Source organism: Tupaia chinensis, unplaced genomic scaffold, assembly GCF_000334495.1.
Source record: "Tupaia chinensis unplaced genomic scaffold, TupChi_1.0 Scaffold144899_1, whole genome shotgun sequence".
Lineage (NCBI taxonomy): Eukaryota > Metazoa > Chordata > Mammalia > Scandentia > Tupaiidae > Tupaia > Tupaia belangeri.
In genome coordinates this window covers 2,043,081-2,055,904 of record NW_006204759.1, presented here as the reverse complement: position 1 = coordinate 2,055,904, position 12,824 = coordinate 2,043,081, and the positions used below count along the sequence as shown (strand labels likewise).

Sequence of the window (12,824 nt, the reverse complement as noted above, 5' to 3'; positions counted from 1 at the left end):
GAGCGAAAAAGCCAAACACACACACACACACACACACACACACACACACACCACCACCACCACCACCACCACCCAGAAAAGGCCGGAAACGCAGACACCCATAGAAGAGTGCCTGTGGACTCCCAGGCTTTTTTCAGTCTACCATTTTTTTTAAGGGGACTGAGTCAGTCTCATGACCCAAGTATGACCCCAGAGGCCACTGGCACCCCAGGAAAAGAGGTAGCAGCCTCATTTAATCATACCCTCACTGGACTCCATGAGGGTATGTAGGGAACAGGAAGCAGTCTTGTGGTGACTCACTGGGCAGAGCCAGGTTAAGGGAAGTTGTCTGCGGGCGTCCTTGGGACCGGATGATGGCAGCACAGCCTCGGCCAGGTTCACACAGCTCAGCCCCGCCCCGCCCCCAGGGGACCAGCAAGACTGCCACTTCCCTAAGAGTCTGTGCCTGGTCACCTTTCTGGCCATGAGCCAGAGTTCCAAGAACCTTGCTCCTAGGGCTTGCTTCTGTCTGGTCATCAGTACACAGGTGTGCCCAGTGTGCCCTGGCCTCCCTCAGCCACCTGGCTTAAGGGCCCTCCTGCTTGCTGCCAGCAATCGGGGCAGGGTGAACAAGGTCTGAGAGCTCGTAATTCACTTGGAGTAAAAAATGGCAGCCAGTACCATTTCCTTGATGAAGTCAAACCAACTTGGAATGTCACTTTCCAAGGCAAGAGAACCAAGATGGGGTAGGTGTCTAGGTGAGGCAGTGCCCAGGGGCCATGCTCACTGTGGATGCCAGTGTTCACCATCCTCCCTGAGCCTGAGCCAGTGCTTGTTCTGTCCCCTCTCACCCAGAAAGACAGGCATTTGGGGACCTACGACACCAGGAGATGCATTCTGGGCTGGGTAACAGGACCAAGAAGGCTGGCGCTGCCTCGCCCTGAGGAAAGGGGCAGAGAGATTCGCAGAACCCGAGCGGGGACTGCTTACTGTCTGCAGAATGCCCAAGCCACCATGGTGGGCACATGTGTCACTTCCTTGTTGGCAGCCCTGGATTGGGGCAGTGACCCAAGTCCCCCCCAGGAAGATGGCCAGCAGCAGTGGTACTTTCCCCTCGGAGAGACAATCAATAAGAAGGCTTGAATGCTGCGTTTCTCATACCTGCCACCAGCTGTGGTGGCAGTGGCAGCAACAACTTACTCATAGGGAGAGGTCCCTGGCAGGTCACAGAGAAGCCACCCCCATCATGTGGAGGCCTGCCCTTTCAGTTTTACTGTCATTGTCAGTGAAACCTGAGCAGCCTCCTCTCTGACTGTTGGTGGCCAGGGCTAAGCACTGTGGGCCCCATCGCAGTTGGCACGCATGTCCACTACCCCTGCCCAGGGGCTGCCCCTGTGTCCCTGCAAATTGCTATGTGGCAGAAGGCCATGAGGAGGCGTGACAGGGCTGGGACCTGCTTGCCTGAGTCCTGCCAGGTTTGTGTTGGTGCCCTCTGGCTCCCCACGCAGGGAGCAGGCTGTCTGGGCAGGTGCCAGCAGATCAGTTCACTTCTTGGCCATGATCCCCAGAAGAGGAAGCCGCACAATAGTGACTGTGGCCTACAGTGATGGATGTTCTCAGAGCCTATCTCAGAGGGCCACTGCTGCACATGTGAAGCTGTCAGACTTGAGGAGATCGGGCTTTTGCAGGTGCAGGGAGCTTCCCTGAGAGACAAGAAAGTCTGTGAACAGACGAGCACTGGCTGCACCTGCCAGGGGCCTGAGGGTGGTGCCCAGAGCACTGCTGTGGCCTGTGTAACCGTTCAGCCATGCAGAGGAGATACTCCAACTTCCTACCATGGCAGCAAAGCTTGTACAAGTCATTATGACCAGGAGCCTATCAAATTCTTGATACTGCGGATATCGCTGCTGAAGAAGCTAAGCAGAATCAACAGCTTGACTTAAAGTCGATTTAAAGAAAAATATCAAGTGAAAAAACAGTACAGCTTTTACAGTATTTTGACTGAAGAGCGAAAGTAGAACAGAAAAGACTGACATTTAGGAAACACCACTGAGGTTGAGGGGAAGAAGGTGGCGACTAAGCGGTCTGGGTGTTGCTCTTTGCAGACATGGGAGTTGGGTGTTAATTCATCATGCTGCATGGTCACGTGCAGCTGCTAGAGATTTTGTTTGTTTTTTTGTTTGAGAGAGATTTTTGGTATAGGGCACTTGTGCTCACCAGAGAGAAAGATGAAAAGAGAGAACTCACCTCCCGAGGTGGACAGCCATGCTGCAATCCCTCCTCCTCCATTCTCCTCTCAGGATTTTGGGCACGCATGCACACATGCCCAGCATGAGTTTTAAGATGCTGGGTCTGGGACTCGAACCACAGTCGACTGTGTAGGAGTCCAGCAATGTAACCATTGCGCCATCTGCTGGTCCCAAGAGAGACTTCTGTTTTAATTTTGGAATTGATCACTTTTTCTGTACAGTTTTTAAATTTAACTATATTTGTTTTTAGTTACACAGCTGAATATATGGAAATAGAACAGAAATCCAGTTCTGTTCTGGATATCGAGTGTTTGCATTGAGAAATACCCTTCTATCTGCCCCTCTTAGAAAATATACATGAAACCACTTTCACATTCCAGGCACCTAAGTCTCCCTTGTTGATTTTAGCCCCAGGTCTTACTTTCAGAAACCCATTGTCTTTCATGGCATCAGGGTCCTTTCTCAGTCCTAGGCAGGGCTATAATCACACCCCTTTCCCTGGGCCTTTTGGTCTGTGTTGATTTGTTGCAGTGCCCTTGTGACCTGTCCCTCAGGAGTGATGGGGAATAACTGATCCTGGAAGGGAAGAGGCTCCTGAGGGCAGGATGCTGACACACTGTTCAGTCAGGGCCCTGGCTCTCACGCTGCTTACCCATTCATTGTCCAGCTCACTTACGGTTTATGTCCCTGTAGGCTGTCCTGGAGGACCAGAGTCAGATGAGGCAGATGGAACTCGAGATCAGACCCTTGTTCCTCGTACCAGACACTAATGGGTTCATCGACCACCTGACCAGCTTGGCACGGCTGCTGGAGAGCAGGAAGTACATCCTGGTGGTGCCCCTCATCGGTGAGTCAGGCGGGAAGGGCAGAGCAGCCCTGCACGTGTGCAGCAGCCCCCCCTTCCCCCGCACATGCCCCGTGGCCCAGGGGCCGGGCAGGCAGAGCCCTGCTGTGCGTGTAGAAGGCAGGATTTGCAGGGAAGTAGGGAGTGCGTGGGGCAAGGAAAATTGTTTAATAATCAAAGCAGTTCAAATTATTATGGCTGATCCATGGCTTAAACTGCTTGAACAAATGGGCTCCTGTGTCCCAGCAACCAGAGGCTGCGTGAGCCCAGCCCTTGTTTTTATCCTTATAAAGCTTGCAGTAAAACAGCAAAGCTGGTTCCCGTTATTGGTAAACACTCAGCCCTGGCAGATAACGGCAGTGCTGCTGGGTGGTCTGGCAGGGAGGCTGGGAGGATTTTGAAGTGGTTAGATGCCTTTGGTCTGATTGTCTTAGCTTTTCATGATCATCCTGTTGGTTCGAGGTAGCATTCTTCTGGCCAATGTCACCCTAAGGCCAGGCCAGCAGGAACCCTCCAGAGCAAGCCCTTGGCTCATGCCTGTGGATTCCTGCCACTTGGGCCCTCACCACTGTCTGGTCCTTGGTGCTGGGTAGGCTCAGCATCTCAGGACCTGCTGGCTCATTTGTTGTTCCATCCTTTGGCCAGAAGAGCCCAGCTGAGCCATCTCCAGAGGACCGCCTGGGCACCCAGTTCTTGGAGCTCTGTGGGGGGTCAGCCTCAGGGTGGGCTCCTGTCTAAGATAGCTGATTTAGCTGATGGCTGTCCTGGGGATGGAGAGGATCTGGGAGATGATTGGAAAGCCCTGGCTTTTTTGTGTCCCCTTCTCAGCAGCCACTTGGAGCAAGTTTGGGAGCTCTGTCCTCTGGAAAAGCCACTGGACTGGCAGTCTGCCTGCCAAGCCACCTCTGACATCCATGCCAAGATGTTCCATTGGGCCTTCCCTCCCAGTCCCAAGTGTCTTAGTGCCAGATGGGGGTGGAAACAAAGGGCAGGAAACATCCGCCCCTGCAGAGGCTGTAGAACCCTGGGGGGTTGTGGGAAACACGTTAGCACCACCTGAGAATGTTGGCACTGAAGCAGCCCTCTCCCCGCCTCCACCCTCCCCGTCTTCCTTCCCCCTCCCCATGTGGCCTGGCCAGAACCTCTTAAACCCAGGCCCTTAGGCCTAAGGGAAAGTTCTTCTTATCTTCAAAAGTAGAGTGACTGGTATCACCTAGGCAGAGCAGCAGAACCATCGTGTAGTCCGGGGCGTCCCCCTTCCCTCCATAGGTCCTGGGTGAGGTTGCCTCAGAAGAGGCAGTGAGTTCCTACCCAGGAGGTTTTTGGGGCAAAGAAAGTGCATTGGTCACTTTTGAGCTGGGTGGTCTGTCACTGAGAGAGGTTGCTGACATCTCAGAAGCTCCCTCAGATTTCAGAGGTACTGCAGCCCCCATCGCAGACCAGCAGGGATCTTAGTCACCAGCTCCGATTGCACTCCTACTGTGTGCTCAGTCTCCTTGTCCCACAGAGACCCAGTGAAGGCACAACTTCAGCGCTGGGCCCTGAGGAGCTCGTGGTTTAGCAGGGAAACCTGGATTTGGTGAGGTAGCAAGCCCTTGAGAGAAAACCCAGAGGGTACATGCGGAACAAACAGGTGACCTGCAAGGGCGCTGGAGTGTGACCGCTGTTGTAGCCCTAGCCTTGCAGGCCAGCCTCTGAACCTGCCTCAGCTGGGCGTGTCACTGAACTCATTGAGGGGCTTAAAAAGGGGCCCCTGTTCACTGACACTGTCCTTAGTGGACTCGTGCCCTGTGCCCAGAGCAGCAAAGGGTTAAGCCGACAGCTTTTCCTGCCTGTTTCTTGTGCTCTTTAACCTGCTCTCTGCTTCTTAGACCTGACCCCAGTGTTAAGAGCCCCGCCTGGTGCAGAAGCACAAACAAGCTTCCCCTTTGAAGCCTGTTTAGTTTGGAAGCAGGAAAGCAGATTTTGGGATAGAATACCAGTTTTTCCTGTTTGATGTTCTGTTTGCTGTACCATCCACCCATCCACCACTACTCCCCAGCCTTGGCCATGCGTTCTGTGGACACTGCAACCTCAGGTTGCTGACAGCATGGACATTGTGTGTGTGTGTGTGTGTGTGTGTGTGTGTGTGTGTGTGTGTTCCCATGTGGGCCCTTTCCAGAAAGTGTCTCTGAATACCCAGACAATGAGTGCCAGGCTCACCATGGAACAGCATGCTCATGCCGGCTCCCCACGCCATGAATCATTGTACTAAGGAGAGGCCTCAGACCCCAAACTCTCCCGGAGCCCCCAAGGAGTGCATATTTCCCACTTGACCTCAGGCTTTTGGCTGGAATTTTGGAAAGAATCTTCACCAGAAAATGAAGCCGTGTCCCAGACACATAGGCAGGCAGACAAGCGGGTGCACACACACACGTGCACACACACACACACACACACACACGTGTGCAGTATCAGAAGAGGTAGACGTGCCAATGGTATGGTTTGAGGAATAACGGGGCCTTGGCGAAGGAAGCCGACTGCCCCTCCCTCATGGTGACTTCCTGTACTAGGTCAGGGGTATAGTGCCTACAGCTTTGCCCCACTCTGACTGCTATGGTTGGGGGCCCAAACAGATGAGAAAGAGTGCCTCACTTTCCCTTTAGCTGCACATACTCTTGCCTCTCCCGAGGGACCCTTTCAATTTGATTCTATAATGAAGGAATGCAGTTGAGGAACCAGGTTTCTTCCTCTGAATACAGCATCTCCAGAAAAATCCCTGTGTTCCTCCCAGGAGGAGGGTGGGCCCCAGAGAGTTGCCCCTGACACAGCTAGGGTACCATGAAAGTTTGGGACTCTTCTTGCCGCCATGAACCCCTCTCTCATCCTATTTCCAATAAAAGACTCCTGTGGGGAAGGATGGATTCTGAGGTTCAGGAAGGGGCTGGCTGGGAAGGCAAGTGGACAGAGGCCTAGAGTAAAGGCAGACATAACTGCTGAGGCTGATACCTTGTGGGACTCTTTCTCACCAGTGATCAATGAGCTCGACGGCCTGGCCAAGGGACAGGAGACAGACCACCGGGCTGGGGGCTATGCCCGTGTGGTACAAGAAAAGGCCCGAAAGTCTATTGAGTTCCTCGAGCGGCGATTTGAGAGTCGGGACTCTTGCCTGCGTGCCCTGACCAGCCGTGGTAATGAACTGGAATCCATCGCCTTCCGCAGTGAGGACATCACTGGCCAGCTGGTGAGACCCCAGCAGGAGGGGAAAGCCTACAGCCAGCCCTCAGAACAGGGTCTCCAGGAAGAGGGGCTGACGGAAGGCCCATCAGCCTTGACAGCCACTGGGGTGGTCACCATCGAGGACCAGGAGGGGTCCCTGTCAGCTAAATTATTTTTTATTTCTTTAGGTTTTTGCTATAGGGCAGATGTGGTCCCCAGTGAAAGAGACAGTGAGAGAGAAAGTGAGAACCCCTCCCCCACACACACAAACGTGCGCGCGCATGCTACAGGGGAATGGCCATGCTATAATCCACTCTCCTCCATTCTCTTCCTCGGATTTTGGGCCCTAGATCACTCTTAGCACAGTTACACCCTGCCTAGCAAGGCCAGAGCATGTGTGGGAAGGCTCTAGGGGCCCTGGAGGCAGAGTATACCTCTACATGGCGCCCCCTCCTGCCCTGTGAGCTTCTCACACTCTTTTCCTCCAGGGTAACAATGATGACCTGATTCTCTCCTGCTGTCTCCACTACTGCAAAGACAAGGCCAAGGACTTCATGCCCACCAGCAAAGGTACAGCTTTCCTCTGCCTCGGGAGTACCCACCCTCCCTGCCCCTCTTCCTCCTAGCACATCCTCAGCCCCCAGGAAGGATCCTTCCACTGACTCTGAACTGGGAAGTCTAAAGGAACAGAGCCCAGGACTGACATAAGCCTGAGGCTAGCCCAGTTTCCTGCCCTCCTGGAAGTCAGACCTCCCTCTTAAGCTCTCCAGCCTCTGGGAATGCCAGGCAGAGGAGCCTAACCCAGGAGGCAGGCCTAGGCAGTGAGCTTCCCACTCTACTCAGGCCCTCAGTGATTTCCCCAACAGCAGGAAGGTCTTTACAATTCCGATTTAGCTTGTTCTGGCTGTGAACTCCTGAGTTTAGCCCTCTGCAGCCCCCAGTGGTCCCTGGGGCACACACTCTTCTCTTGGCCGTAGTCACCATCCTCCCCCTCCCAGTTCCTTCCTGAACATTTACCCTATATCGAGCCTGGGCAGAGGTACCTCCCCTCTAGGAGTGGGCCTTTCTTCCTGGTCTGCATGGTCATGAGCCATAGTGCTTGGCAAACTAAATGAGTTGGAGGCAGGTGAAAGCTCAACTCAGTTTCAAGACCTTTTTGATGAGTAGAATTCCATCTTTTTTTTTTTTTTCCTTATAGAGGTTTTTTCTATAGGACATGTGCAGTTGCCAGAGAGACAGAGAGAGATAGAGAAATAAAAAGTGAGGAGAGACAGGAAGAGAGAGACAGAAAGTGAGAAGTCACCTCCCAGGGTGTGGCCACGCCACAATCCTGTCTCCTCTCAGGATTTTGGGCATGCACACACACACACACACACACACACACATGTATGGTGTGAGTTTTAAGCTGCTAGGTCCAGGACTCGAACTGGTCGACTATGTAGAAGTCCAGCGATGTAACCATTACACCATCTGCTGGTCCCCAAAATCCCATCTTTGGGCCTAAGGCCTACCCAGGGCTCTCTTCCAAGTACCTGGCACCTCGTTCTCAACACTGAACTTTCTTCCTGCTCAGCCCCACAGCTGTGAAGCTCAGGGCCTTTTGCTCCTGTTCCTAGGATTCTAACATCTCTTTTGGAAGGAATCCCTAGGACCTCCTAGCTCAGCGTCAACTACAAAGCTCACGTTTCTCACTGTTATTGTGCTCTCTCGTCGCTTTCTTATGTCCTGGTTGCCCTCTCTTCTCTGTTCATATTCCTAGCCCTGGCTTTCAGGCTGCTCTTGGGGGGTCATCTCTCCTGCTTTCCTCCTGTCCATGTTAGCCCAGCCCTTCACCCACCTGAGTTCCTATACCGGGGCAGATAACAAGCCCACAGCTGCTGCTCCTCAGAGGAGTCCGGACGTGAACTCTCCCTCGGGGCCGGGTCTGGAGGTTCACGTGGTATTAGAAGTACAAGTGGAGCTAAACAGGAGCTTGTGCTCGCCCCTGTCCAGCTTCCTTGAGGGGCATCCCTGAGGGAAAGGCAGACAAGAGATTGCCGGGCCCCACCCTGGCCTTGGAACTGTTTCTTTCTTAGTAGAGATACATTTTGTCTTTGTCCCTACTAGTCCCCCTGCCCCCCATTTCACCCCAAATGGGCTACAGGAACCCATCACCATTCTGGGGACCGCCCCTATCAGAATTACATCAGCAACGGCTGGTGTAATCAAACCCCATTTGTCAGTGTGAATTCTTAGCAGATTAACTTGTCAGATTCACAGAGAAACCGTCACCAAATGTTTATGTGTAAACGATGTTGAATTTTAAAATCATGTGGATTATGGCGGATGGGGCCTGACAAGATGACAGTCTCTGGTTTCTAACAAAGTGAAGTTACCAGTGTCAAAACAGAGGATGTTTATTGTTAAAAATGTCTCAAAGTATCCACAGAAACCCCTGCAGACCCCTGCCAGCAATGCTGGGCCTTGGTTGGCTGACCTAAGGCCTGGGACTCTCCTAGCCTGAGGCCCAGGGCAGGAATGGTGGGGCTGCAGACAGACTTGGACAGCCAGCTGGGAGCCCCACATAGCACCAGCACCCCACCTCATCCCAAACTCACACCCCCAGAGGGGCTGGACTCAGGCAGCCCCCAGAGCATCCCTTTACCCATGGCCTCCTCCTTCCTCCTCCCCCCACAGCCCTTCACTTCCCATCATGCCCTCCTTCCTCCTCTCCCCGTCTCTCACCACCACTAACCCCACAAGCCTCTCTCCCTCATCTGCCAAACCCCTCCTGAGGCTGAAGGCCAGTTTGCAGCCTCCCTGCCTGAGGCAGGCAGACCTGAAACAGCTCAGGTCAGACATGGGCGTTTGCAGTCCCCCACCCCGGCAGCCGGCAGAGTCGGTGAGCCCCATGGGACGTTTCCCGTGCTGGACCTCCGGACCTCCAGACCTTGGTCAGGAAATGCCCAGCCTGGGACTGAGGAGTGGACCTGCCACCCAAGCGGGTATGCCAAGGGTGGGGGTGTCACTTGTGTGAGTGCCCGGCCCCACCTTAAATTCTCTCCAGTACACTAAAGGTTAGGGAATTAGGGGAGAGGTAGCCAAGAGATGGTGCTAAAAAAAATCATCTCAAAAGAATGAAGGGTATCTGTGCCGATATAGAAAGGTCTTTGAAGTATGTAAAATTTGAATAGAGTACGTATGCCGAGTATGATCACAGCGAGTAGGGCAGAGCTTATTCTATACACAAGTATATATACTTGTAACTGTGCAGAGAACTCTGGAAGGACACCCAGATCTACTCCTGGGATGTAAGACCAAGAACTGGGAGGATGACCCTGACTCTCCTTTTCCTTTCCACTCTTCTACACTGTTAGAGATTTTCACCACGTACATGATTTAATACAGGACATCACTTGGCTCCTTGGCACAGCTTTGCCAAGGACCCCTGCCCTCTTCTTAGAGTTCCCTCGAACTAACGCCTCTCCCCAGTCTGGGAACTCTGGGTACACTTTTTGTTCCCTCTCTAAGTTTTCTACCTCTGAATGCCCAAAGCATCAATCTGCTGGTTTTGGTGGGATGTGCAAAAAGAGGTGGCTTTGTGAATCTAGGGCCAACCATGTGGTCAGAAGGAGGAGGAGGCAAGAAACTCCTTCTACTCCCTCAGCTCAGAGTCCTGGGAGACAGCCTGGGTGGGCAACCAGGGCTCAAAGCAGAAGTCCAGCCTTGGCCCTGCACGGCCCCTCGCTCAGCCAGTAGACCCAGTCTAGGTGAAGGAAAGGACTTGCAGAAGGACCAAGGAATGGCTGACCGTGACTCCCCCACCCTGCCAGGACCACATTCCCCTCCAGGACGAGAAAAGGCCACCGGTGCCTCTGCCTCTGTCCTCAGTAGAGTCCCTCTGCTCTCTCATGCCCACAGAGGAGCCGATCCGGCTACTGCGGGAGGTGGTGCTATTGACTGATGACCGGAACCTGCGTGTGAAGGCGCTGACGAGGAATGTGCCCGTGCGAGACATCCCGGCCTTCCTCACGTGGGCCCAGGTGGGCTGACGGGGCCATGCTGGGGCCCACCCCATGGTACCGTTCCTGAGAGGCCACCAGGCACCAGTGTAGCACAGAAGATGCCTACTGCCTGAGCCACCAATCCACCCAGATAATAAACCATCCTCTTCAACCCACGCCGTGGCCGTGCTGTGGGGGAGCTGCTCTTCCCAGAGCCCTCCCGAGGGTCAGGCCGAAGCTGCTGGGACCCTCCTGGGCTGCCAAGATTTAGCAGGGAGGTGGCTGGCTACAGTGACAGCAGGTGGGCAAGCCACCCCCGCCGCCAGTACTCTCAGCCTTTCTCCCTCTCCCTGTCTTGTTCCAGGGCTGGGGAAGGCCTTCTTACCCCGGGGACTCAGCCACTTTCTCCGGTGGAGATGGGGCAGGGGCTCTAGAATCTCCATCAGATGCAGGCGAGAATTACAGGTCTCCTTGATCTCCCTCAGAACCTCTGTCCTAAAGGTGTCCGCGAGGCTTTGGTTATGACATGAAGACAGTGCCAGGATGCATCTCCATCATCCTGAGGCCTAGATTTCCCCACGGGCCCAATTTGGGTTCTGTGCACCACGACCCCACAACAGCCCTAGGCCTCCACGTTTCCTACTGCTAACCCCCCCACACCCCCACCCTGCTGCTCTTCCTCTTGCCCTTATAATAACCTGGGTCCCTGCACTTTGCCCCTCGTTTCCCCCTTAAATGGTCATGGGTCTAGAGGGAAGGACATCTAGCCTCAGGCCCATGCTTCCTGGGTGGCCTTCGCCCGCTCCCTCTTCCCTCTTCTTGGTCATTCCTTTTGCTCTAGTTCCCTCTTGAGGAAATTTCCTCAGACTTCTTAGTTCCCCCCTTCCTTCTCCTTGCCCTCCCTAAAGAACATCCCCTCACCCTCCTTCCCTTCTAGGGGATCCCTTCTACCTCCCTGACCCCCTCAACTTCCTCACCTCAGTTCCTTGTCATAGGGGTTCTCTGAATCGTCCTACTCTGCTACCTGCTTTCCCACCCCAGCCCACCCGGGCCCTGGTGCTCCGAGAAACTTCCAGGCTGGACAGCCAGCCTGCAAGGGCAAGGTGGCCCGGTGCCCAGGGGAGCATTACCTAGCCTGGAGTCTTCATCTTGCTTCTAGCTCTGTCCTCAACTCTCAGAGCTGACAACAGAACCCTTTGGTCTTCAAGTTCTCTTCTGCCCATTAGTGGGTAACCATGCCCAGAACCTCACTGAGGAGACTTCCTGCTGGGAATGAGCTCCTCCATCCCAGGGCCAGGGATAAGGGGGACTTTAAGGAAAACAAGGTTATAGGTGGAGCCAGGGGTAAATCTTGATGGGACCAGTGGATGATCCCTGGAGCCCCCCACTGTACAATCAGCCCAGAGGCTGGGAGCTCAGCCATGCCCTCCCTGAGGCCCAAGGTTTTGCCAGAAAGTTGGGGGCTGTGTAGGAGAGCCCAAGCCAGTGTGGTTCAGGGGTGTGCGTCCCCTAGGGCCTCTGATCCTGGGCTCTTAGGGATACAGGGTCCTCAGCCTCTCCTTTGAGATCCTCTCCCCTGACGAAAGGCCAATGACTGGGTGGGAAACCCATCTCCTTTCTATCCCATTTGCAGCACTGGTTTTGTTTCCGTAATAAATTTTTAGTTATGAAACATACCCGGCCTCTTAGTGATCTATTTCTGAGACTGGGGAGGGGAGACAGGTCCAAGCCTCTGCACTGGTAAGAGGGCACTTTTTACAGCCCCTCCTCTACCACCACCACCCGCTTGCAGCCCACCTGGATCCTTGTGCAGGGGCAGAAGAGAGTGGCAGGGTCAGGGTCCTTGGTTACTGCTTTATTGCTGTTTGGTTTGAGTATAGAAAATGGAAGCGGCTCTAGAAGAGCCTGTGTACAAGGTAGGAAATAATACAAACGGGGAGGAGGGAGCTAAAGAGACCGTCCAGCCCAGCCCAGTCTGGGCTTGGGATGGGGGGCAACCCGGGGCGCATGCAATAAATATGGTCCGGGGCCCCAGGGAAGGGAAGGAGGCACCGCGGGAGTGGGAGACCAGGTAGGCCAGAGCTGCCTCTGCCCTCTGACTCCAGAACTCCCCGCCCTTGGTGGTCAGGAGGGAAGGGTTGGCCCTGGGGCTAGTGCCACTTGTGCAAAATGAGGAACTTCACATTATCAGTCCCTGGGCGGGCGGGAGTGGGGGGCGGGGGCCCTCTGGCCGGCTCAGTCCCCCCTCCACTCCCCAACTCTGCCCAACGCTCCGACCCCAGCGGGGAGATTCACAGTGAGAACAGGTGTGGTCGCAAGGGCTGGAGGTAGGGCTAGGAGCGCCCCAACAGTGGCGCCCCTCCCCCAAGAGCAGCACGGAGCCGGGGGAGAGGGCCAACGAACCACAGGAAGAGGCGGAGAGAGGCCAGGGGTCTCCTTTGGTCAAAGCTGATATCAAAAATATAAATCTCCCTTTCCCCATCCCACCCCCGTCCCGGGTTTTCCCCCATCCCCGTCCCCGGGCTAAGGCACAAAGCAGTGAGGCCAGGTGAGGCCGCAGGGAGGGGGGGG

General features: G+C 54.6%; 1 protein-coding gene across 6 annotated transcripts in view; it reads left to right on the top strand.

The window, feature by feature from the left end:
* SMG6 (SMG6 nonsense mediated mRNA decay factor) overlaps positions 1–11,929 on the top strand; it is a 310,391-nt gene extending 298,462 nt beyond the window's left edge. For all 6 annotated transcript variants that reach the window (XM_006167566.3, XM_027767920.1, XM_027767919.1 and 3 more), the window contains 4 exons: positions 2,922–3,075; positions 6,084–6,295; positions 6,759–6,840; positions 10,171–11,929. In XM_006167566.3, the coding sequence (XP_006167628.1) occupies positions 2,922–3,075; positions 6,084–6,295; positions 6,759–6,840; positions 10,171–10,301 (579 nt within the window). In that variant the 3' untranslated portion in view covers positions 10,302–11,929. The remainder of the gene's footprint in view (positions 1–2,921; positions 3,076–6,083; positions 6,296–6,758; positions 6,841–10,170) is intronic.
* Positions 11,930–12,824: the final 895 nt, after the last annotated feature.